This window comes from Anopheles maculipalpis, chromosome 2RL, assembly GCF_943734695.1.
Source record: "Anopheles maculipalpis chromosome 2RL, idAnoMacuDA_375_x, whole genome shotgun sequence".
Taxonomy (NCBI): domain Eukaryota; kingdom Metazoa; phylum Arthropoda; class Insecta; order Diptera; family Culicidae; genus Anopheles; species Anopheles maculipalpis.
The window spans coordinates 6259770-6287201 of NC_064871.1; the positions used below are offsets into that span (position 1 = coordinate 6259770).

General features: G+C 46.8%; 2 protein-coding genes across 2 annotated transcripts in view; one reads left to right on the forward strand and one right to left on the reverse strand.

Annotated features, from left to right (window-relative positions):
- The window catches only part of LOC126557168 (uncharacterized transmembrane protein DDB_G0289901), an 81821-nt gene extending 55301 nt beyond the window's left edge, over nucleotides 1–26520 (forward strand). Inside the window, exons 3-4 of the mRNA XM_050212850.1 lie at nucleotides 17580–17763; nucleotides 24697–26520. Of these exons, the coding sequence (XP_050068807.1) occupies nucleotides 17580–17763; nucleotides 24697–26520 (2008 nt within the window). The remainder of the gene's footprint in view (nucleotides 1–17579; nucleotides 17764–24696) is intronic.
- LOC126557285 (glycogen [starch] synthase) overlaps nucleotides 1–27432 on the reverse strand; it is a 396509-nt gene that overhangs the window by 312339 nt on the left and 56738 nt on the right. The gene's annotated exons all lie outside the window — the stretch shown is intronic.

Here is a 27432-nt window from a genome sequence, read left to right on the forward strand (position 1 = left end):
TTTTCCGGCCACCTTCTGTTTTTTTCTTGCCAGAGATTTAAACAGGCTTTCAGTGGACCTGTTCGTCTGCCAAAGATTGTGCTCAACCTCAAGCTGGTATCCCTTAAGGAAATGGTATTACAAAAACAATGGGTCGCTTTAAACAAGAGTTCCACACTCTACCATTTACCATTCCTGCAATTCTTTTGCCATCATCGCTGCTACCCTGAAGGAGGAACCCTTTTTGGCGGTAGCCCCAGGATTCTTCATCCGCCCGGTGGTGGTAGTAACGTCATTACGGAACAATATATCAATATCAAATATGCATTAATAAGCGGAGTACGCATTTTGCTTGGATTCATATTTCATGATTATTCTCCACTTATTCCTACCATTCTTCTGCCCTCGAGACAAGCGTACGAAACGGGCAAACTGGGTATTCCGGAGGTAACTACCGAGCGACCGTTTCTGCGAAAGATGATGAATCTTACGACGTTGGGATTCATCATCCATCCATCCTCATCTGTGCGTGTATGTGCTACCTTTTCTTTCTACCACTCCTCACATTACTGGAGAACATCACCAAGTAGTACAGCACGGCACGGCATGACCCCACAGAAGCACAGAAGTTGGTCTTGTACTGTGGGTTTTGTTTTAATGCTCTGCTCTCTGCATCAGAACAGCAACGATTGGAGAGATCATCCAACCAAAAAGGGCAGACGGTGAGATGCAGAAATCTTATATCAAGGTCCGTTGTTCCGGTGGAGAAATGTTGTCCACACGGACGAGAGGAGTATTAGGTCGTCCGAACCTCGGATTCTGTTGGGGGGAAAAAAATACCAACAAACACTGTACGACAACCACACGCTGGTTGTGTGTGTATGTCGGGGTGATGAGCGATGACCTATGCCTCTGTACGTACGGTGCAAATATGATGCCTAGATGAGTCTATTTGCATTGCACTTCGAAGTCTTCCCCGAGGAGATCTCCGCCTTGGTCGACAAAAGGTCGAACGCACCCAAGGCTCAAAAGAATCGATTGGTTCGAGAATGTGAAAAACTGCTGTGATAGACAAAGTCACGAGTATAAATTTAATATCTTCCAACCGTAACGATGATGATGATGATCATGATGAGTTGTGTTCCCCCCACCGTGCTGTGTGTATGTCTGTGCTTCCTTCTCTAGGTCTAATCGATCGATAGCGCAGAAGAGACCACCGTGACACCGATGACTCCCCTGCACCATGTTATGTTGGTTTAATAATCTGCGCTCGGTGCGCCGTTTGTGACCCCATGCTGGGCGAGTAGAGTCGGTTGCTTGTTTGTAAGCATTTTCCTAGTCACTCTGCTTCCATGAGGAGGGTGGAGAGAGTCATTCTGCTGACGGAATTTCCTGCACTTTAAAATCCATTCCCCACTCTATGGTTTCGAAGCGAGCTCCAGAATGGGACATATCCGTACGACGGACTGCGAAAGAAGCTCTCCCGGTCGTTGATTAATAGCTTGGCAATCGGAACGGAAGCGAAGTACCAGTTCAAGAATTATGTCCAAATCTGAAAAGATTTGTCCATTGCTGTACGGGACAAATGCAAATCCCCACATCAAAGCCGTTACAAGAAGAGGGGCGTACCTAATTGTCCACTACAGTTGGCGTGGTTTGACGTGTTTCCCTTTTGTCTGACGTGAACTGTCAAAATTATGTGCACAAATCTCCTTCCGGCTTTGAACCCTCCCTGAAGAGAAGGAATCTCACCTCCCGTATAATGTGCAATTATTTATTGCAAAGTTCCCTCTGTACGCCGTGAAATATGCAATCACTGCCCTATCGAGTATCGTTGTGCGCCGTTGCTCTGATTTGTGCGGTGCTGTTCCACCTTCGACTTTGGATGATGGGATTTACTGTGAAGCATTCCCGCTCACAACATGTCAAGATCAGAGGAGATTTTCGACGGCAAGCAAGTAGCAGCCGGCCGACCCGAGGTATGAATAATCCATCCATCTAAGATGGATTAAGGACCGACGGCCTCCGTCTTCCGTGCGGGGCTCCAAAACACCACAACTCTCGGGCTGGTCTTCGAGGGATCGGTGTTTGAATCGGTCGCCAGATCGACGCGACATGTTTACCTTTTCAATTACCGTGTCCTCAAAACTCCCAACCCAGTACATCGTTCGTTGGCCATTCCTGGCCGTTTGCGGTGTCCTGAGCAAAAGATTTATTTGAACTGCAATCGTTTGAAGTTGGCTGCGACATGTTGGCTGAATGTGTGGAGAGGATGTGAAGGTTTGCCGAGACGGGGGAAGAAGTGTTCCATGTCCGGATGAATGCAGGGATTTTACCGTAACCTTAATGCCCGTGTGTATGTGTCACAGCAGACCGCGCTCGTTCGTCGCACCGGGAAGCGGGCATCGCTTCCGAACCGCTTTCCCACAAAGAACACCTGGAACACGTCACACAGGAAGAACAAGAGAAAAAAGGCTAAGATATGCAATTCTAAAAACGCATCTTTTTTCCCCACACGCACACACGTGGCAGATAGCGCACATTTCTCGTCTCTCGCTCGTCGAGAAGCATTAATACAAAAACAGTGCGCAAACAGTGCGCTCGGAACAAACAATCTCACCTGGGGATTTTTTTTTTATTCACCCATCCTCATACAGGTGGGTCGATGGGAGAGGGTGTAGATGAGTTTAAAAAAAACCAAACACACCAACCAGAGAAATGGCTGGTTGGACACACAGTGAACAAAAAATACACAACATACAACGCCATAGTCGTCGTACAGATCGTTTCGCTTTTTCGCACATGCACCTTATTTGCATATTCAATTATTTAAATGAACCAATACTTTACGATTTCATAAATCTTCCCACTTTTGCACCCCGTGTGTGTGTGCTGTGCATATATGCGCGCACCACCTCTGTTTTCTTCTGCACCTTTCGCTCGGGAACAACGGGTACATGCTTAGTAGCGTCTCTATCCCGAGGCTCCAAAGTCGATTCCGGACGATAGAGCCGTTTTGCATGCCTGACGGTCGTTGCAATTCAATCCCCAATCTGCATCTGCAGGGAGTGAATGGTGGATATGCAGCATATTATCCTCCCGACTCCCTATCCTCTAAATGCTAGACTACATTCCTGGAATCGACGAGAGCTCCCACCAAAGATCGGTAGCTCGGTGTATGAGTTTAATTAAATCTTTTTACATGTTTATTAAACGAATTAAGATATTTGAGATATTTCAATTAGAAGTCCGTGGTTTTTCCGCCCCGAAACGGATTTACGCGATCCAGATTTTTTGGAGCGCGTGGCGTGAGGTCATAGTTGTTCCGCTAACTTCCCTAAAGCGCACGACAGAAGAAACCCGTGGTGTGGTAGTTTGTGCAGCGTGGTCTCCGGTGGTTGAAGGGAACAACGCTCCAACACTTGCAGGAAGGAAACATGGGAAACAGATAGCTATGAATATTCATGACGTGTGTGTGTGTGACGTTGATCTGTGTCCCGTGTGCATCCGCAGTAGTGCGCTTGGCGGACCGTTAGAAAGGAATGCTCACCACACAAGAGTGAGTGACGTTTTGCCACAGTGGGGTACACCCAATATCAGTACGTAGTGCTCCTACGTTCGGGCAAACAGGCGCAACATCAATTTCGTTCCCTGCTGCTCATTAAATCACCGCCCCGCGAAGGAAAAAAAAACACTTTACACACTGCACCTCACGAGAAACCTAATTTTGCAGTAGAAAACGAAGGACCCGCCGCCGGCACTCCATCAGCTGTCAGTCAGTTTGTTCGCGCGCCCCTTGAACGGGAGCTCTCTGACTCTGACGATTTGCTGCGCGAACCAACGGGCTTGAAACAATTGAAGTTGACAGTAGTTGTTTTCCTGCGTCTCGCTTCCCATCCCACCCCGGAAAAAGCGTGAAAAGTGCATACCTCCTGCTGCCTAACCTCAACAACCACAGCAATAAACGATTCCACCCGGGTTTGGTGGGAGTGTAACGCTCAAACATGCCACGGAGTAAAACGGAGTTCGCCTTTTACCGTTCATCACTTTGGCACGCTCGCGGTGAAAAGGAAAACGATCTACTTCCGGATAGTTGTGTAGTTGTCGGGGTAGAAAGGTGTGGGTGACGGTGAGATGGAGTGTTTCCCCAGGCCACTTCCGTTGGTGGTCCTGTGGGCAAGTGGGGAGGGTTGAGCTGCTATTGCCTTTTTTTTTCCTCGCCCAACGTGTTACACGCCCTGACAGCTTAGCTGAAAAGTTGCCCGCGAACAATAGTGTACCGCATAAGCATAAATCTCTGTTGCAGATCATAACAACAAAATGCACATTTGCCGCAGTTGCACTTGTTTGTCGCTTGGAAAGAGGAATGCATTTGGAAGGGATTTTGACGGATGTTTGTGTGCAAACGTTACTACGGTGTTGTGATGATAGGTAGTTGGTGTTTTATTTGTTGTGGAAGATACAGATGTAAGTTTTTTCAAGCAATGATCTGTTATGAGCTGTCAGCATATGAGAATTAAAATTGAGAAATTGAAGTTCATTTAAGTTCATTTTAGAAAAATAATTCTTTCTGATGATTGAAGCTTATTTTAGTTTGTTCTTCAAACATAGCTTTATCACTGTTTTATTTATTTAAAAACAAGTTTACTTACTGCATGGTAGATTTGCGTTTCGCTTGCTCTCTTTCTCTCTCCCTGAATTGCGGCTTAAGCAAAAAAAAAAGGCGAAATTAAAGCCAGTAGGTGTTGTTTATCCAAGCGCAATCCCTTCCTGAAAACCAAGCCAAGTCATGCGGCTTTTTGTATCGTGTTTAGCTTTTAAATAAACACACACGCGCTTTCGACCGTGCGCCTGTCTGATGCATCATCGCTGACGTCGTGAGTAGCGCAGCAAATCTCCAATGCCAAAAATTTCACCACCATCAGCAACAAATAAACAACCGTAAACGAGGACGATCGCGCGCATCCGTAAATGTGAAGCTCGTTTTGTTGACGAATGACATGAAAGCATAAATATTGTTTCTAATTGATTTTCCAACGCTCTCGGAATGCACTTTCACTGCGGATTTTGAGTTTCGGCGGTGGCCAACTGGAACCATCAATCAACCGTTCCAATGTTGTTGTTTGATGCTTAAGCGAGCGGTTGTAGTTGCGGAAGGACACAAAGCGCAAAGTGAAGAAGCTCCCTATAGGGATGAGGAGATCTTCTCCAGTTTACTGCTGAGGAACAAATGATCGTTAAAACAGGCAGGCAGCGGCAGGCGTGTGATGGTTTCGGTCTAGACACAAACAAACACCGGAAGTCTGGACACAAAACCAAGCAAAATGGCAGATGATTTACTTGCAAACAAATAAACAAAGCAGAAAGACCGTGGAAAGTCATTCGGTTCTAATAACCGTCTTCATCGTTTTTCTCCCCACCCTCGGTTCGAAGTTTCTCTGTGTCACCATTGTCTTGCGGGGGTGATTTATGATTTTCGTTTGAAGAAGAAGCTTCCGCTGAACCGACCGACCGGCTGTCATCATCGTGGTGCGCCCGATAATTGGTCTCACGTCTTCTGATCCGCCAGGATCAGGGATAAGGTTTTTCTACGTATTTTCACTCGAGTTTTCCACATCATTTTCACTCTCGCTTATGCCTCCTCTCAATCAGCATGGCATGTCCCGAAACCCCGTATCCTTCTTTCTGGTTAACTACTGCCGAAGCAGGAAGACCCGTTGACAATTAATCTCGACTGGGTGCTGGAAAACTATCCGCTGACAGGAAAAGAGAGATCTACACAGCAATCTTAAGAAGGACCTCTTCAAACCGATGTCTTCTCCGCTTACGACTGACATATGTGTGCACACGCTACACGGCAATAGCCATCCTTTCCCCAGGAACCTTACCAAGGCCGTTAAGTTGTGAAAGAAGAGATCCCATCCTAATTTTCAAGTGCATGTTTTCGATCTTTCCACACACTTTCAAGACTCGTCGTCGTGACACACACACACATTCCCATCCGAGGAAAACTCTCTCACGTTCTGTTTATTAATTTCGACCGCGTTTTACTGGCGGGCGGGATGTTATGGGTCGTCGTTTTTTTTGTTGGAAATTTTTGTCACGTCCTCGGGTGCGCGGATGAAACCGATGTGTGATGATGAATCCAGCGTCTCAGCCGTCTTGGTAAGAGACAAAGTGGAAAGGAAAAGAGAATAAACGCTCTTCTCCTTACATCCAAAACAATCCGTGGCAAGTTGTTGTTGGAAGGCCATATAAGGTATAACGCTCATGTTCTCTTTTCTTGGTTCAATTTTATTAATATTCGCCTCAATCGACTTCTGTGTCACCCAATTTAATAACAAATCCACCAGTCACAGCCCACCCATTCAACCATTCCATGGTGACCGCAGTCACTCATTCACTGACATCTGGTGCTTCCTTTTGGGCCTGGGGTGGATGGGGAAAGCGGCCAAGATCCTTAGAAAACTCATCACACAATGACGCACAAGAACCACACCTACAGCTCATGCTCTACAGCTGGGATATTGCTGGGGTGTGATAAGAGATAAGACACGAACCTGTCACTCGAGTAAATGGTGGAACGTTTTCGTGCAAAACGATGTACATAAGGGCACACGGAGACAATGGTGACTGTCACAAGTTCTTCCTCCACAGCACCAGCGAGTCCGAGTCCTGTGTGACATGTGTCCGTTGAAATTGAATTGTGTGTGATATCCCATCAAGGAAACAATTGTGAAGCAATATCTGCAAAATTTATGTCGCAAAATTGCTTCGTTTTTTTTTCAAAGCTATTTATTGACGTGTAGTACTTGTTTAACCTTCTTGAGTGACATTATAGTGTAAACAAATAAACCATGCAATATGGTATAACATGATAAACAGCAGCAGCATCATCGTCACAAATTTCTGGATAGCTTGTTTTATTGATTGTGGTTTAAGAGGTTGTCTTGGCAGTTGGGAGACCCCCTGAACTCAATATCCTGTGATGACTTGGCTGGTAAAATTAATTCTTGCTTTATTGGACATCAAGTTGAAGCACGAGTTGTACAGCAACTATCTTAGTGAAACCAGCAAGTTGTAGTGATGGAAAGCAATCTATTTTTCCTTGTTTGTCGTATCGCTTCAAACAACATTTGACATGGTGCCAGAACTACACTGTATTCGTGCCACTATTACTACTACTACAACGTAGAGCCACACTGTTTAAAGTAAATGACAGCGCCAATGTTGTCCTTTCGTGTTCGCTCTGCTAGTCGTGTTATATAGTTTGTCCACCGATCAACCCTTACGATGTAGCAACATTTACTTTTCCTCTGTTCCCGGTTCTCCCCGATATTGCTAGCTTCGCGCTCGCCTAAACCACAGCAAAGAAAAAAAAGGACCTGACATTCTTTAAAAATTCTAGCCTTTCTTTCGACTTCCTCTACTCAAAACTCCCCACCAGTAGCAGCAGTATCCACAAGCCGCACAGTGCAAATACGCGAATAATAGCCATTCTTACATCCTTTTTGCGCCATTCTTGTGCTGCGGAACAGGGAACGGGATTTACAATAGCAAGGGACATGGTCAGCAAAATACACCCAAACGCTCCGGTGGGAGATTCGGTGGCGCTTCGGTAGAGAAAATGGAATTTTTGTCCACTCACTTGAACACACAGGCTGCTCTCGCGTGCGCCATGCGCCCAAAAGACAAGCACGGTCCATGTATCCAAACGGCTCTTTTGGGTTGGGTCGGTGCGGTTTTCCACGGGTTGGAAGTTTTTCTCTTTGCTTGCTGCCAAAGACGGGGACAAAAGTTTCCCGTCTTTGCCGACGCTCCCCGTCCTCTCGTGCTGTGCTGTCCGGGGCCGTTTTTGGGCAGTGGTGGTAGCCTAATTTATGATGCTGTAAGGATTTCAGCGTTATTTCCGTCGAATGGCACTTGCTCCAACCGCACACACGCACCCTCCCGTTCTCTTAACCTCATCTGGAAGAATCATCTTTTCCCTACTCTATTGACAGTCGGAAAAGTTAGTGGGGAAGAAAGGTGATCCTGGATAGGGCAGCAAAGAGCAACCGCCTGGACGTTGTGGGTGAGAGAGGAGGACACATTGTAGAAAACTTTGCTTGCTCTTTGCTCATTGTGTGATTTTTACTTTCACCACATCAAGCGGAAAATTGCACTGCTGCCACTGGGTTTTTCTCGTTCTTTTGCCCTACTTCTGTCTCGCTTTTAACGCTGCTCAAACCTGCTGCTTTTTCTGCGAGAAGTTCAAATCTCATGGGAAAGTTTTCACAAGCGCGCCGGCACACCACCGCCAAGAATGATGATAGTTGACGGCGACGAAGGTCGACCCGATATTGAGGTTTGATGGGGCGGAAAGAATCGGAGACACAGACTCTATACAGAGTGAGAGCTCGCACGCCGTTGTCACCAGTCCGGTTTTCGGAGTTTTCCAAATGGCTATCAGTAATTAAAACTGAATCCAATGTTTTCATGGTTGCGCCCTCACCCCCCGAATTGGTTGAAATACGCGGAAAGAGTTCTAAAAGCGAGTAAAAAAAAAACTTTGCTTCTCTTTGTAGCTGTTCGAACCGAGAATCCGGTCCGGAGATGATGTTCCGGGTTGGAGCTTTGTGACACTAGTTTTTGGTGGGCACCTATAAATGTTGGATATTTACCGAAGTAGCGCGTGTCCGGAGATGCTCGCAAGCCATTGTAGGGGTTAATAAACTTTACATTTAAAAAACCCATAAAAAAGCGGAACCAGAAAAGGAATACAATGCACAAAATCATGTTACTGTAATTGTCATCCATGTTGGAGACTATTTCTTCTGCCTTCCCAGGGTTTGCCATAATTGCCGACAGATGTGCTGCTGTGTCGGACTCCGGTACACAGGCAACTGCATCCAAGCCAAGAACGAGCCCAGATGATATTGTTATTGTGTGCCAAAAGTGACACTTTTATTCCCAAGCAGCGGCAGCAGGAGATTGTCAGGACACGCTGTGATGGCGGCGAAGGTCTGGATTTATGACACACGGATTCGGTTGGACGCGCCCAGACTGTGGAGCTGGTTTCTTGAAACACACAGCAGTGGCGCCACTTCCTGAATCAACTTTTAATCCATCTGATATCGTAGCTGAAGATAGCATCGCCTGGTCTCCCTTCCCACAGTGCTTATGATGATCGCTCATGATCATTGGTGAAGTTAAATGTGATGGAAAATTGTTGCAGTTCTTCATGCACGCACATACACCTGCCTGATTTGTGTGCGATGCAGCTGGAATCTCTGCACCACCAGCAGCAACCAGTTACACTCATCAAAATTCTACCGAATCCCTCCATATGTAGCTAAAAAGATGGAAGATTTATCCATCTCCATCAAGGTTCCGGATTCGGATTCTCGCGCGCGCGCTCACTCTACAAACGGCACGACGATTCCCTGGTGCTCCCCGGTGATTTGTTCACCATTCACGAACACTCTGTTGTTCTGTGTTATCCCCTTTTTCCCGGTGATGATGATGGGCCGTTGTGTGGGGCTGCAGCCAGCGAAGATAACAAGATAAATTACCGACAGAACCCGGTGGAACGAACGCGACGCGCGCGCTGTTTTCGTTCGTGGAGTTGCCCTGCATCGTCTTTTCGGTCAATTAAACATAATAGCCATTTTTGGCGGTAGCACTTTTGAGAGGAGTTCGCGATTTCGGCACCATCAGGGCTGTTTTCTGTTGGCAGTTTATTTTAACGGAACGTGTCTTTTACCTTGTTTTACTACCAATATGTTTTCGTCGAGTTTTGTACTTTTTTTTTTGGGAAGTTTTACATTGTTAGTGTTTTGTTCTCACATGAATCTACACGCATACACGGCATCATATCTGGAGGCATTTGGCTGGAGCTGCAATAAAGAAGAAAACACTCTGTGGAAGGGAAGGATGATAGAATCTTTTATCGGAAGTAGTCTGGCGTAGAGACGCCAGACTACGCCGCTCAGCTGTGGGCGACATTGACATGGCGTAGATCAGACACACACACAGACAATATTTTCCCACATCCGTCTTCAATTTTCCCATAGCAACAAACCTCCTAATGTCTCTCGCAAGAAACAGGGTGTACACACTTATCCAATCTAAATGGTCGATATCATCAGACAAGGTGAATGTGGTCAAAACGGCGGTTTCTTTTCATTTTTCCACTTTTGGACAGGATAATTTTCATAAATATACACACACTAGTCCATTTTTGCTAATAGCATTTTCGCATTAAAAACGAGTGCTCGAATTTTGGGAAAAGTGTTTCGCTAAAACAGTGAGTGGTCGCTTGTGTTGCGCGATAAGGCTAACCTGCAGAGAACATTTACATAATTTTCAACCTTCATCGACAACCGATCAACGACAGGGACGTTCTGCTATAAATTTTGAAACATCCCTTTTTTCGTTCCTTCTCGGTTCGGCTACGTGTTCGTGTAATCGGTCACCAATCTGTGAGCGCGCGCAGTGGCCAGACCGGGGAAAGGCGGCCGTCTTGATGAGGCAAAAACATCAAATAATGATCATCCATTCGCGTCCGTACCCGTACACGGCACTCTCGATCGCGGGAAACCTTTACCGAAGGGCTGCTGCCTGCGATGATATATTCACTCTCGCGGGGTTTTCGTTGTGTTTCTTCTTCGTGTGTCCGCTTTTGCTGGACGCACGCAACCGCGAAGGGAAGAAGCTGAACTCGCTCGCCAGTTGTGTGCAAGCTTTTGAAGAAGAGATCTCCTGTACGAACGGGGACCATAATTTATGAGACCGAAGGGTATATCTCGCGCTTATCTTGCGCGTTGTGATTAATTTATGAATCTATCGATGTAATAAACCTTTTTTCCCTTCTGGTTCTGGCGGTTGCTGTCTCGTAGTGATCTGCTCTGGAAGGAACGCGCAACGACCAGCAAAAATATATTGAAGTTGAAGTTCGAAAGAGCTCTTAGAGACGGCTTTATGAACCCATTTTCCCTAGGGTTTGTAATAAGAAAACGTTATGGATTTTCCCCCCAAAATTCTCGTTTGCGGTTGTCATCTTAACAGCGTCTCACCACTTTACTATTATTCTCGCTAACAGACGGATTTGGAGGTTTAGTATATTGCACATGCAATAAGCAGCAGTAGGGCTCAGAAAATCCTTGGTGTCTGGTGATGAAAATTTGCATCAGGAGTATAGTGTCTGTTGTAGCCCATCTTTTCTACTTTCGAAGCACGCACCACAACTTCGCACGCAAAAGAGTCAACGGGAATGGGAGATAGAACACGTTGATTAAGACTAAAACAGGGGGAAATTCATTCCCCCAAATATCGTTGGGAGACCCTCGAACAAACCAAGCCTTCGAAATCCATTTAATGAAGATAAAACCCGTTCGCAACGTGTTGTCCGTATGTGTTTGCATGGGGGAGCGCGTATAATAGAAGCAGACGATAAAAGTGTGTTGTGGTTTTGTGTGCCGATTCCTAGCCCCAGAGTCCTGTGTGACAAGAGGAACGAAACAGCATCGGGTCTATGTGTTTGCAATCGACTGCGTTAAAAGGATTTTCGATGCGGATTTGGTACGCCCCTCCCGGGGACCTTTCAGTAGGGTTTGCTCTCTTCCTCGAAACGCGACTTTGTGGAATGGAAAATCAACTCGCTACCCTCGGTCGCCGGGTCGCTTTTGCCACAACGCGCCAAATGCAGATGACAGCTGCTGTCAGAGAGGAATGAGATCCTGGTGGGAAGCGAAATCTGTACCTGTGCGTGTGGGTGTGTGTGTGTGTGGATAAGAAATCTGGAATGCACTTAAACTTTACTGCTACCGTGTGCCATCTTGCCCGGTATGCAAATTCGAGATTCTTGATATGTGCGTGTGTTTTAGTTAATTATAAAGTCAGAGCAATATTTCCCATAACACCCGGTGTTCACATTTTGTAATAAGAGAGAAGCAATGAGACAGAGCGTTGCACAAACATAAACTCTAATCCTACCGTATCGTGTTGCTCAAGGATGCGCTAGAATTGTTTCCAATTTTCGCCCAATTCAGCCGTGTTCAATTTTCGCCTTTTCTTTTTACTCTCTCCGTCCTCGGGGGCAATGAGAAGCGGGACTGACAACTGAAACGTGATCGTCCAAGCTGTTACTTTTGGGCTGTGAAACGTGTCAACCCTTATCTCCACGCTGCGATTCCCTCACTTTGCTGTGGGATGCCGAAATTAAAAAGGGAAAATAGCAAACGGAACCCATAAAGGAGGGGATACGCGACGGCGACTGCAAATCGAGAGCGAAATAACCAGCCCCTGGTCGCGGATGAACGAGTTTTTCACAGTTTTCCCATCGGTTCGGTGTCCTTATTTTCGGGCAATAACTAATCCACGCTCATTTCTAAGCTCAACTGAAAACTGACCGGACGCGCTGTGTCCCGTGAACGATCGTTCAGAAGCGGAATAGCCGGAGAAACAAAAAAAGGTGATGAAGTGTATCTACTACTACGCACCGGAAACCACCGGGCTTCCCCATCTCCAAACGAAGCACGAGAAACCCACGGCAATTAAAGCTGTATCCGTTCGGCTTTAAAGGATTAGCAAGGCTAACGCCTGGCTATTTATTTTCGGTGTGCTGCCCATGCTCTCTGCTTGCGCGGTCGTCCGATTTTTTGTGTGGTTGAATTTTTTTTTTTTTTTCGGGGGGAGTTTTTCCGGCCTTCCCAAAGCGTCCGGCTTGACGTAAAATAAAATGGATCATCCTACTTTTTACCGACCAATTTCGTCCAATTTTTCTTGTCCAACATCACCATCCCACCCCTACCAACAACCAATGATCGGTTTGCGCACATCGGAACCGAAAATCTTGTGAAGCTTTCTGGAGGAAAGATACCAGAGCCAGGGTGTGTTTAGCAAATGGTGTGTTTTTTTTTGTCCTCCTTTTTATTCCTTGTGGCTCCTGGAAGTGTGGACTTTGTGGTGGTGGTGCAAGGGCAAGCTAACGGATCAAGGTTGATGAAAATTTCATCCGAAAATTCCGTCACGACGACACACACACACACATTCTCTGCAGCCCTGTGCTTGAGCTTTTCTAAGGGTTGCGGCCGTTGTGTTGTCGGGCTTGTTTCGAAGAGTTTTTCGACAAAGTAGTGAGACATAAAAAAAAGCATTTCTCAACCCGGTAAAGCGTAGGTCGGGGTGGCAAGCGTACGTTTTGTCCTACCTCTTCCTCTTGCATTTAGTTTTTCGAATGGAAAACTTTGCACCAAATAGTTGTCATTGATTTCGGGTTCCTTCCCTTTTTTTTTGGTTTGGTTTTGTTGGTCAAAAGAAAATCCGGATCACCCTTTTTCTCATCGACCAAAACGCCACAACCACCCTTTAGCAGTGGTGTAGTCGACCACGGTCTGGATTTGCACCGGACGTTGTTCACACTCCAAACACACACACACACACACACACACACACGTACACGTCCAGGTGGCCGGATGTCGACCGGGTTCAGTTTAATGCTTACAGCAAACATTGAACCGGAAGACTGCTACCGTCTAACACTGGGGAAATGGGAAATGTCGTACTTACTTTTCTCCGGACGTAACTGAGCCAAAGCAGAAAATTGACTTTAGTTTAACTTTTTACGGCTAGAGGGACACTTTCGTGTTGACACTTTTGCTGTGTGCAACGCTTTTAACCCTGCCCTGATGCTGCAAGAACGGTGGCCTTTGTCGGGGTGAGTTCCTTTCGGACGCTAGGACTCTGCACAAAGATTCGCCGAGTTTTTCCCTTCGCCGGATAAACACCCTTGGCCGGACACGAGAACGAACGTGTTGCCGAGTGAGACGATATATCTAAGTTTTAGAGTTTCTTTGAGAAAGATTCAAGGTGCATCCTTTTCCTGTGCTTTCTTTCTCTCTCTCTCTCTCTGTGTGTGTGTGTGTGTGTGTGTGTGTGTGTGTGTGTGTGTGTGTGTGTGTGTGTGTGTGTGTGTGTGTGTGTGTGTGTGTGTGTGTGTGTGTGTGTGTGTGTGTGTGTGTGTGTGTGTGTGTGTGTGTGTGTGTGTGTGTGTGTGTGTGTGTGTGTATGTGTGTGTGTGTTTTGCTGCAGACCAGAAGAGCATTCCGGCCGCAAGAGCTACTCTTGTAAAAGGTGTGGACGGCAAAATGAAACTATCGCAACAAAAAAGGTGGTAAAATTGGGAAAGTTTGTTCCGAGTTTAATAAAAGTCAAGACACCGTTTGGGTCATCACACATAAAGCCAACGTGATACCATCAGCTTTTCACAAGAAAATCTCTTCGGTAGTGCAAAAAGACTCCGCTCTCGGTGACGTGGGTCGCGCCAGGGTGGGTGGAAAACTTCCAGCTAAACCTTCCATTTTTTTTTTTTTTGTTCTGCCCAGTCCGTGTCCACCTTATTGTCTCTCCTGATTTCATCTCTCGACGGCCGCGTTCCGGTTCCGGTAGAGCACGGATGTGGAGAAAAAAAAATGGAACGGAAAAGATCCCGGCGTCAAGCTTGGCCTGTCGCACGGTAGATAAATTAACTTTATTAAATTTCTCCACGACAACGGCTGGAGGTTGTGTGGCGCCTTGTGTGCGCTCTTCTAGCGGGGAAAGTGTTTTTCAGCCATGTGATAAGATGTCAACTAGCCGGTAGCAGCAGCGATGGGAGCAACTAACACACGCACACACCGTAGAAAAAGGAGATCCTTCTAGAGAGATCGCGGTGATTGGCTGACTGGCTTGTGCTCGGGGCAGGAAAATTGCACTATAAATCCTTCACCGGATCCCAGTGCAACATCAACGAGCTCTGTGTCGCTTGATGGCCCCCGGGAACGGCGGATCCTTTTTTTTGCGTGACAGTAACAAGAGATTACTGTTTAGTCGCGTGGGTCTAGCAGGGCGCAAAAGAAGCACGGATATATCCAAGCCTGATTTTATCTTCCTTTAACACTTCACCTGTGTCGCATGTCAGTCGTTAGTCGACCGTTGGGTAGGACATCGGACGATTTGTGTTGGTTTCCTTTTAGATGTTGGTGTGTCGCACCCTCCAAAGTCAACGGTGTGCTAATGGACGAACAAGAGAGAGGCAGAGGCTTTGTCCTTCTTTGCCACCATTAAACCAAGAGCAATTCTGAAGCCGCTGGAACTTAATCTTAATCGATCTCCTAAACCCACTCGACTCCTTTTCCTTGCTTTTGACTCCTGCTGACATCTGACACAAAAATCAATCGATCTCGCTGGACGAAATGGGCGTCAAGTGTAAGTAATGGGATAAATCAAATATTTACACACACACACACACACACACACGACAGCCGAACAAACTGCTCCAGCTGGAGGAGTTTCCAGCTGGAGGAGCTTCCTGCAAGGAAGCCAATATCTTTTCGCACTACTACGTGAGTGGATCGATGAATTGAAAAGTAACACCATTTCATTAGCACTAGACATACAGGAAGACCCTAGAACAAGTAATGACAATAAAAGTAAATGTGTGGATGATGTGTCCTCGAACTCTTGGAGTGCGCTGTATCACTAATCAATAGGTTTACAGGTCTAATGGGAAGCAATATCTCACATGCATGGCCTTTTCGACTGCAGAATGAAGTGAGTACGTATCAGCACGCCTATTGGTCCACGTCTAAGGTGGCGCGGCGGACGACGATGAGGATATGGATTGATGGTGACTTTATTTCCCTGCTGTTACTCACAATCATCCATCAATCTCTTGCTGTGCACTCCACACACACACACGAACGCACCCATATTGCGATATCTGTCCTCATATCTGTCCCCTCACATCGAAATCGTCCGTATCGTTGCTCTGATCCCTATGTTTCCCTCTCGCCTGTCTAACTGTCCGCATGACCTCATAACAGCAGTGATATGAATTTGATTTGATGTGAGTTTTTTTTGTGTCGTCGTTGTTACTGACGTTGTCATTTTTTGTGTGTCCTTTATTCCATCCCCTTTCCGCCCAGTGCTGTGTCCTTCAAAGTTAAAGGACATTGAGTCTGTGAGTGCCGGTGGCATAACGTTACGACACCGGGCGTTCGATTTCGGCAAAGGACGATGTAACAAAGTGACGTAGCAACCTAACTTCCATTCATGTTTTCGGGCTTTCAAGGGGGTAATTCCTGTGCCCACTCACAAGGCAAATATGAACACACACACACACACACACAGCGGCAAAGTCGCGCACATCGAAAGGATGCTCTGTCAAGCGTTAAATAAGATGAAGGTTGGTTCGTTAACTTGAACCTTCGATCGTTGAGATATTGAGCGACAGTGATGCGTGTGCCTGGGTCTCTTCGGTGGCGTTGTCTCGTGTTGCGGTGGTTGCGTCAACCTGCCAGAGATTCGTACGTCAACACTCTGCTGAAGGTGATGGTGAGCAAGGAGGAGAAGTAGGCTTAGGTTGAGGATTTTGAAGGATTAACGTTTTCTTCTGGCTGGGTGTGAGTTTGGTTGGTTGGATCGATATTTGGTCGAGGTTGGAGCACAAAATGTCATTCACCAAGACGCGTCCTTTCGGGTGTGTTAGGATGTTGTTTCTTTGATGTAAGCAAACATAACCTCACTGTCAGAGGTTATGAAGGCGTTTTTGCTTTTTTTGTTACACCGAACACCTCGAGCCTTAGAATGGACGTGTGCATTATTGAACAAACTTATTCCTTAATGGGGCAGCAAAGCGTTAAAACTTCTGCACTTTATAATAGCAGGTCCTTGCTATATTGATGCAAAAGAACCACATTTTTCCGTCCTCGGTTACTGCTCCTGCATGCTTATGGTAATTAGAATGTTAATTAGCCGTCTAAACCGGGTGAGAGAGCGCACAAAAAAACTATCACATTCGCTACACCGGTTTTCTTCACCCCATCGACGGAATTCGATCCATCGCGAGCGGTAAAGGATTCTTAGCCGCGAAAGACGGCAACTCTCCGCCTTTGCACAACGTTCGCCGGGAATCCCGGCGGGAATACGGGGGGGGTGCCTTGCCTCTCACCGATGAAGTGGAATTTGTGAGTGGAATTAATTTACAGCTCTAATTGCACTTCCACAATCGCGGTTTCGTGTGTGCCCGGTGCGATGCTGAAATGCGACATAAAAAGCAATGCAGGCAAACACTGCTCACAGTAGTTTGTGTGGTGCCGCCCTTCAGGAATTAATGGCAGTGTTTACGTGGTGCGGTGCTGGCAATACACACTAGTGTGTGCGGTTGACATTTGCTTTAAGATGAAGAGTGCCTTAAGAAAGGGAGGGAGTCATTGAAATTAAATGCAACAATGCGGTGGTCGGATTCTGTGTGTGTGTGTGTGTGTGTGTGTGTGCGCACCCTCTTGTGGTTCATTTTAAAGATGCTAACCGCAGCATGCTTGCATCTCGCTCTGGTCTTGGGTTTCCCACAATCCCACGGGACAACCAATGACACATGACGACGACTCTAGTGACAACGTGCGCCATCCCTTGCACATTAATTAACTGTCGCGCTGGAATCGAAAAGATATTCCAAGGCCCCCTGGGAGCCCCTTGCCTGGAACGGCAACAACACCGAAAAACAAAAACACTCACTTACCCAGCACAGTATCATTAATTCGAGTCCCGGTTTCGATTTTCTTCTCCTAATTTTCCAGACACAAGCGAAAAGTTCAAAACTTCCTGCCATGCAAGACTCCTACCCGAGGACCACCCCATCTGGACCCGACAGGTGTATCTGCGGCCCATTCGGTAACGTACGAGGATCCGGACGTGCACTTAGGCCATCATCCGCTAGTAATGCGGCATCATCATCACCATCATCACCATCACAACATGGAGGTAAGTGTGCCAATTTCAAATCGTAAATAACCCAACTGAAAAATAAGAAAGAGGTTCTTAGAGGTTCGAATGCGCAAAATAATCGTTGTAGAAGAAAAACAAAACCTCCCAAACTCCATTCAAATTCTTCCAACAAAAATGGCACAGGAACTTGCCTCACTCTTCCCCATCCCAGGACGCGTTGTCAAAATTAATTCTCTCTGTCAGCTTACATTAAATCATTTTAAATTGGATAATTCCAAGTGACATATTTTCGAGGGTGCTCGCACACGGATGACTGTATGGTGGCAGTCAATATTTAAAAATTCACCTCACACAAACCGAAAGCATCAGCCCCGCCATTCACCACTTGTCCAGCGTATTTTCGGGGGACGCCCGAAAAAAAAAAAACGCGACGGCCAACAGTTGTTACAGTAATCAATTTTTAATTTCTACCTTTTACACAATCACTTGTCCTCCGGGGTTTGTGTTGATGGACAGGCACAGTCACAGTCGGTTTGTGGCTGCTGGTGTGTTGCTCACCAGCCCCCAAGCCCTTCGCCGGTTCTGGAGTGCCCTTCGATCCTAAACTGCACGGTTCCGTGTACACAATGTCAAAACTTGTCATGTAGTTCGTTTTTTTTTTTTTTGGTCGTTCGTCGTTGCCAGTTTTAATTATTAATGTTATGCTGCTTTTTCGCCGTCATCATCTTCTCAATTCCCGTTTGGATGTGGGAATGTTGTTACGGTGATGGTGAAGGGAATGGTGCTGGAGCTTCGGAGGTAAATATGTCCAATTTTGATGAATTGGAAAATCAGCCAGACTGGAGTTGAGTGTACTCTATCGATCATTGTTTTGCGTGCGAGAAGGTGATCGCAGTCTCGGCACGTCTCGGGAGTTGGTGAAAAATTTTGGAGTATGTACGTCGTGTTTTGTTTTGTTTTTTAATCAACGGTACATGAAGGTGTACCGTTTTGTCTTCCCTAATAGAGAACGCCAACAGCGAGGAAAGACGCGAATTGAATGAATTTAGCATGAATGGTAAAGCTCCAATCCAATAGATTCTAATAGCTCGGATGATTCATTAGAAAAGGTAGAGAGAGTACTCTTGAATTAAGCTGTCACAACTGTCACAATAGAAACCGGATATATATCCATGTTTTGATGTAAAGCTCACACAGCAATAACATTGAATCCCTGCAATTTGTGGCCAGGATTTGATACCGAAGAAAAAATTACCCATTCAAACCGGTGGATCTCTTCTTGCAGACAAGTTCCTCCCGATAAAAGACCTTTAGAAGAAATCCTTAACCTTCAAAACAAAGCACAACACACAAGATAAAAAAACGGTAGAAGCTGGCACACACTGGCGTGTGTTTGTCGTCCTCTACATCCTGGATATGTATCTCCGACCCAGGGAATAAAGTGTCATAATATTACGACAAACCATGTCAAAGCATTTCAAACCGAAATGACAATAGTGTGTTCCTTCTGGCGTGTTCCTCCTCGCGTGTCCGTGTGGAATTTGCAGATTGGAGCACACGAAAAAGGCACTCCTTGTCTGCGTTTTGTGTGAGCTCTTCTCAAGATGCTTGTTGTATGCTGCTGATGCTGCTTCCTGCCATCATTTCGTGTTTGTGATTTTCTTTTTTTTTTTTTTCTTTCGGGGCAAAGGATCAATGACTACGACAAAAGACGGCAACAGCAGCGCAAGTTTTTACTCTTTTTTGCGCTGTATACACGGGAAACACACATATCCGCGGTTTGAAACTTGAAGCCCTCGACGATTCCACTCATCTCGCTGTGCATATCAACCTTGAATGCAGCAGCCCAAAAGAACCGAAAAGGGGTGTATGATAAAGCTTCAAAAGAAGTAAAAATTGAAGACGAAAAAAATTCGTTGGACAAAAACTTGAAACCTCTCAAACGGTTTTATTTTTGTCGTTTGTGTGCTCTCTGTCCATGTCTTTTCATATATCGGTTGTAGTAGGAATTATATTAAAAGCCGCGGCCACGAGCAGTAAGATTTTATTTCCATTACTACGCGCGCACACAGAGAGGGTGAGCGAGTGATCGCGAGCACAATAATAATCGAGGCGGAAAATGATGGAAACCAACCCTCGTCGATGATGATTGTCTGTGTGGTTCTGTCCGTCCTCCGAGTGTCTCAAGTGAAAATTTAACGTCCATATCATATTTCCTTCCCGTCTTGAATGTGTGTCTCAATAACATGCTGCTGCTGTTGCATAGATAGAAATGGTTAAGGACAGTTTGAATTCCACGAAACCGCACACCGTTGAAAGCAGAACTGCTCTTGGTGATTCCGGGTCTCTCGGTGTCCAGGTGTCGCACGTCCACCGAAATCCGTCAGCAAGTAAGATATCTTCTATTCGGTTAAGCTAGGAAAGGCTCATGAGGCGCACGACCGCGCTCGCATAGCAGCGACGTTTTGTTTCTCAATAGTGTTTTCGGGTTGGACCCCGAGACCCAACGGGGGATGCCTACTCGCGAGGTTAATTTATATGTTTCCATTTACATTTCATTAGGCACACTTGTGGTGACCCGAGCTGTGCGTGCGTACCTGTTTGGTGGTTGTTTGCTTGTAAATAACCAATCTTGAGCAGAAAGCGAAGACCCGCACGGGAACAGTCGTTTGACCAACCTGAAAGCCTCAGCAAAGGAGCCATCTTCTTGAAGCGAGGTACCGTTTTGCTTGGAGCAGGCACAACCTCTTCTGGCCAAACACAATCCTTCCCACCCATTGTATCGGACCATAGAGCGTGTGTGTTCGGTTTTGACGCTCCTTTTTTTCCCCGAGCTCTCTGCGGCACCTGGAAACCAGGGCCACAACGTCTAATAACTCGCGCTTCAAGAAGAGAGAGACAGGCCGACCTTTACTGTCATCTTCTTAGTTGGTTAGTTTGTTTCTTCTTCCGTTCAATTTCTTGATGCTCTGGCCCCGGGTCAAGCTCACCGCAAGCGAGCAACATACACACAAAAAAAAAAAACGGGCCCCGTGTCGCATCGTGTTAGGGGTGAGTGCGAAGCGAATTATGATTGGCGTGTGATGATCAAATTTCGTGTCTGTGTAATAATGCTGTCAAACATGTTTATTCCCAAGATCCTCTCTTCATCTCACCTATGGGTGATGTGGTCTGTCATGCTGTGCGAACGCGCTAGTAGGTCTTCGCCGAGATGCCGCGACCGTGGCGGCATGGCGTTGTTGCTAATTAACAACTGTATACGCCTCAAAATATATGCCGGCTTTATGTCGGTGGAATTTATTGGAATCAAGGTGAGCAAACGGTACGAGGATCGCTTCAAACGCTTATCACTCCTAATTATTCGCTAGACAACCGACCGGCTGAACATGCTAGAAAAAGATGGTCAGGACTACAAGGGCCTGAGCAGCTGTTCAGCGGTAGAGCCGAATGGTGGACATGCAGGAAAAAATTGGTTAAAATTGATATCCATAGCAAAATGGGGAATTCTAGGTAAATTTTAATTAGGATTTATCAAACTTGGGATTTGAAAATGAGATTTTAGCCAATTGTGTGTCCTCTATGGTTCAAAATCCTATCCAAACTTTGCTATAAAAAGCTCTGTCTTCTGCGAGTTCCTAAATATGCAATTGAAAAACATAAAAAAGAGGTCTCAGACATTCCAACGATTCTTTCCCCCAAACGTTTTCACTCTCTTTCTCTCTGCGTGTGTGAAACCTTTCAACGTCTTCGCACATCGGGTTGCATATTTTCATCGAACCTTCGGCTTGCTTCTTCTCTACCAGCCGCAACAGTTCGAACGTGTTCACACGCATCATCCCTTCAAGAGAGCCTCCCTGTTGTAGTATCCCCTGAGAAAGGACTCCAAACAAATAATATTTAGTTTCATCCAAAACCTCAACCCGGGCCAGTGTTGGCAGGCTAGCTATTCTATCTGGGTTGTGGTCAGCAAAAGCAAAAGATTTAGTTGATCGACGTGCTGCTGCTGCTGCTGTCGTCCCGATGGAGCGCGTTAGAGCGTAAAGAGAGTGGGCAAGAGATCAGAAAACAAAATACAAAAAAAAAAACACTGATTCTTGTCAGGGAGCTAAACCACCAAAACCTACTCCACCTTAAAGGCGCATTTATATCAACAAAAGCAACCCATAACAACACAGCTCTCTCCCGTCCGCAAGACATCGTCTTTTTTTTTTTGCTGTGCGTGTGTCTTGTTGCTGTTGTCCTTCTCATCTTGTTCCCTCACAAATTTTGTTGTTGTTGCTGTTAGGTGTTGGACCTCTTATGACGAACGACTCTCCGATTCCCTGCACCACATGTCCAAAAGGGACGAAGGCGCGCGCGCGCGCTTCGCTATTTGGGTGGTATTTACGCTTGTTGCGCCATGCCTCTCGTTCTTCTTCGCGCTCCGGTTAGGACCACACACGGAGGCGGCGCTCACATACCGCATGGCATATGCGGGAGGAAGCTACGTGTTCTTCTTCGCCCATCAGCCAGCACCACGAGGAAAACTGCGGGGCCGCACGAAGATCGCCGAAGACGTCGAGTGGTAATCTAGTAGTACCTACTTCTCCCCAGCCTTTTCATTGTCCATCTGCTGCAAAGCCACAGAACCTGCTAAACGTGGTGCCTCCAACACGCGCAACACAAGATATGTAAAAACACATTAAACACACAACCAACTTCGCATTCTATTTGTACAGTGGTAATGTCTGATACACGCTGTTTGTTGTCCAAACAATGTCTCGCATCTTCTCAAGTGATGCTAGACAGCGAGAGAGGGAATAATAGATCGTGGATGATCATGTTTCTTATTTATGTGTGCAGATACGTCTTCTATATCATGTTTTTCTTCGTCCAACTTCAACTCCAACCACTAAGCAATTCAACCTTTTGTGTTGTAATCATTTTCATTTTATGCCTCGTCCGAAGTACTACCACCACGGTATGTCCACTTATCATAACGCTTCCAAATTCCTAACCCCCAAATAACTCTCTGGCCCTCCCCTCTGAACTCAAGTGGCGAAACTCCCTCTCCGAGATGGGAAACACAATGGGTTGTGTTTGGCGTAGGAAATCAGCAACAGCAGCACCTCTTATCTGGTCGTGTTCTTCACATTTCACGGCATAATGATATCCGGAAATGGCACGAACAATCAACCTGGGGCTATATGTACACGCTGTGTGTGTGTCATGACCATGCACAACAACTAGCTCTTGATTTTGAACACCTTTACTTCCAATGTTGGTGGGAAAGCAGCACTCGTACTCGTGCACCCACTGCTACTGGTAACTCTTCCCTCTAGAGATGGCTTGGGCACGTTCAGCTACTTGCTCCTAAATATGTACATACACTTAAACAGCAAACCATCCAAGATGTCTGTGTGTGCAGATTGGAAAACTGCACATTTTGGCATGATGATTGCATTGAAAGCGGCGGAAAAGCGAGAACTATTGTGCTCTCTTCATGTGTCTGCAGCTCTGGATGCTTGCAGAACTGCGCCAAGGTGGGAATTTTGCAAATATAAAAATGAAGTCGTGAATGGTGGTGCGCAGAGAAATAGATATATACATCAATGGATAGTTTCCCGATCACATACGGGGAGCCACCAGTCGGAGTACAAGAGCTCCGCTAGCAAGTGCATGCATAAACAAAATGGCAGTAAAAAAGCAGCAAAGAGCAAACGGGTGATAAGTTTACAATTGTGTCCCCATCCGGTGTACCTTCTTGCGAAACTAACAATTGCACTAGAAGCGGCTAGAATAGTAATGCTGATGCACCAAGTTGGTGGCCAAAATCACAAACACACGTGCGCGTTCTCCCTTTCTGCTGTCACAGCCACACAGAGCTACTCCGCTCGAGGAGCCTCGAATATCTCCCCAAAGGATTGAAAGCAATGGAAAAGAAAGTTTCACGTTTTGCCATTATCCCAAAAAAAAAAAAACGAAAGGATATACAACGCAGACTTTCACAACCATTCCAACACAAATGGCAGACAACAAGGAGCGTCACTAGGGGAGAATAGAAGCACTCTGTGGAAAGCTACTCGAAAGTGGAGGACAAATTCAGTTACACTTACACATAGTGTGGCTGTACTCCAGTACAATGCAGCTGGAAACGGTATCACTCCATGCAAACAACATCCTTCTTTTCTGTGTGTCACATCCAGTCCAGCAGCTCTTGCGTATCCCTCGAGCTACCGTTGGTCTATATTTACTCAGCGCTTTTACGATGACTTTCTCGTCTTCCTGCCAGGAGGATGATGGTGGAATGTGTTAACATAAAACTTACTCAAGTGGTTCGAATTTCACACACTCGCAATCGATTTCTTCCAATCGGGAACTATCGAAAAACGCACCCAACAGAAGGAATGCATTGTTTTCCCAGAGAGAGAGAGAGAGAGGGATCGCTTAGCGACAAACTTCCTAATGCACTTCTTGCTACAAATTCTAAAAGTGCGTTCGATTCGTAAATGGGATTGTGAGACTTTGTAGTGGTGTTTTTTTTTTCATCTACCAAGAAAACTGCGTAAAACAATGGCCACACACAACTCTCTAGATACACAAGAGCCATTACGTGTCACGCAAAATCACACCTCAAAAAAGTGGGCAGGAAATTTCGCGTCCCGGATTCGATGTCCTCCGCTCATCGTGTGTGAAAATGCGTTCTCGCGTAACGCGTCAAGGGTGTGAACACACATTCAAAGTTCCCAATGCTTAGCAGCAAGAGAATGAAGAGGCTCTGAAGAGGTGCGTCCATTGTGTTGTGTTGTGCATCCATCATCATCGCACACAGGTTGTAAGGATTCCGGTGTGGTGATTTTATCGCGTGTGAATAAGTGCGCTGCTTTAGACGAGAACCTCTAGAACCTTTTCACAAACGTGGTGTGAAAACGTGCTTGATCCAGTAACTAATACGCCCTTTTTTTGGCTTTTTCTTGTTTTCCCTAACAGCTGCACGCGAAACAGATCCATTATCCTAGCGGATACCCGATGCCACGGTCACCGCCCCTCTTTATCTGTTCGTCACCCGGTCCGGACCCGTACCGATCGCATGACAACGTGTACGAGGAGCTAGAGCACGGTCCCGGGCGGGATACGGACTCGGAACCACCGATCCAGTCGGACGATGACTTTGCTGAGGATGAGCTAAGCTTGCCGGGTGATCGATCGTTCCACAAGTCACCGTCGGACGGTGGTACAACGGTAGCTACGATCTACCATGATCGAAGTAATGGGGGAAGTAGTAACAGTGCGGCTACGACAGCGTCCGGATCGACCGTACCGGCGACGGATGTTGTTGGTCCGCCCGGTGGTGGTGTTGGTGGTGGGGCGTATCTAGAGCGAAACCGCACCGAACGCAACTCGCTCTTATCGTCCTCGTCCTCATCCGGCAATGACAATAACCATCCCCTGCATCATCACACTGGCCATCGGGTTGGGTCCAGTGCGGGCGCAAACACCAACGGAACGGTGCCATCTTCCGGTGTGAATAACATCAGCAGCGGTGCAGGAGGTGGAACTGGTGGCCCAAGTGGCAACAATAATGGAAGCAACAGCAGTGGCAGTAGCAGCAGTGCCAGCAATAGCAACCGCAACTCCAACTCCAGCACGGATTGTGGGAACAATAATAACAACAACAATGGGAATGGAACGACGGCAACATGTAATGGGAACAGTGTTGCGCCATCGGGTGGAATGGGACTGTTCCGTACGCGAAAGCCGCACCATCCTGCTGCTACGTTGGGTGGTTCGGGACGACGAACGATGACCGGTGGAGGACATCCGTTCGGTGGTGGTGTTAGCACATGCACGAGCTCGTTGGACGGTGGTCCACTGGGAAGCGATCCGATAGTTCTTCCACCGATGTACGATGATCGGGGCATGATGACGTTACCACCGCCAGCCTACAACCATACACTCGCGACGAGCCATCACCATCATCACCCGCCACACAGCCATCATAGTCATCACCTGAACAGTGTCAATAACAATGGAGGACCTAATCGATCCAACTACTACAGCACGATCGACGATTCCGGAGAGGTGTTGGATCCGGTGGAACGACGGAATCGCATCAACGCGCAGCTGTCCGCCTCTTCGGCAGGACCCATCGGTGGTGCCGTGTCCACCATCTTCCGCAATGGGCATCGAGCGGCCGGGTATGGTGGTGCACCACCGCAACCGAGTAGTGGAAGGTCACGAACGAATCCTCGCTCGTCGGACCGGCGAACCGGTGGTCGTAATGGAAATGGTAGTCAGCTGGCCGTAATATCAACACCTTCCCAGGATCCCTCGCAGTACATCTACCACGAGCCCGTCTTCCACGAGGGCCTCATCTACGATGGGTGCCTATCGCACACGTACAGCGATCGAAGCGGTGGCAGTGGCAGTACCGGTACCGGTAGTACCGGCGGTGTCGCTTACCATCCTTACATTCTGCCCCAGTTTACCACCTTCCGGAATGGGGGTGTAGCGGGAGGAGGTGGGGGAGGACCGGTGAGTGGTGTCCCATCGTCACATCCTGCTGGCGGACATTCGATTTATTCGCGTGATTCTAGCTTCGGGTCCGATTCCGGCTACAGTCAGCACACGCAAACGTCAAACCGAAGTATGGCCGGTTGGAGTCAGCGCCGTCCAACGGGACAGTCTACCACGTCGAGCAATGGACCACCGGGCGGTATCCCAACCGGTCCGAAAGCGACATCCGCAGCAACCGAGCAGCAGCAGCAGCAGCCTTCATCCGTAGTACCATCGACGATGGCGGTGGATTCTTGAGAGAAAGCGGCGGTCGTCTGCAGCACCACCAAACCTGCCGCTGCCGGAGGTCCCTTCATATCCAGTATTGTATACGGCAAAATTCTCCTCTGATTCTCCTGATCTCTGTCCCGCGGGAACAAGTCAAACTTGTCAGCAGCTGAGCGAGAGGCGATGGGGGAGAGGGTTTTGATGTCGTTGTTGTGAGCTCCTTTTGCTATTAAGAACCGAAACGGAAGGGAAGGTACCTTTGAAGGAGTGTGCTTAGCTGATAAGCGAAAAACAAGAAAACCAAGAATGTGATTTTAATTTTAGTGTCGATCGATCGTGTCCTCGGTGCCGTGTTGTCGGTAGTTGATAGTAGAACTTTTCCGTGGAGGTTCTTTTTAAATGCTTAGTTTTGTGGTGTACAGATGTGTTTTTTTGTATTGTAAGAAGCAGATTGATACCAAGGATCCGCGAAAATGTCGAAACCTATGGATGGGCGATGGGCGTAATGACGGCAGTAGCAGCTTCAAAGACTGTCTATCCCTGTAACCCTGTATGTAAGCAAACAATCACCCAATCTATGCCACGGCTAGAGAAGGACTACAATACGGTTGTAAAATGGCTGACTCTGGCTGTCTGCGCACCTTCGTCTGTCCTGGGTTCCGCTCGAAAGAAGGCAATCTCGATTAGTGGTAGTAGTAGTAGAATTAGTAATAGAAGCAGTAGCAGCATAAACACACAGCAGCAACCCCGTGTACAGAGTAGGTCGATAGCAGCGTGTGTGGTGCCTGTGTGTGTTTGTGGAGTAGAGGGTACTTAACGGCAACGTCGGTTTGAGAGCTTTCCTTACACATAATCGTATCGTATAGAAAAACATAAACAGAGAGAGGGAGAAGACACATTCACACAGCAACAAACAAAACCCATGAGAGCACAGTCCACGTA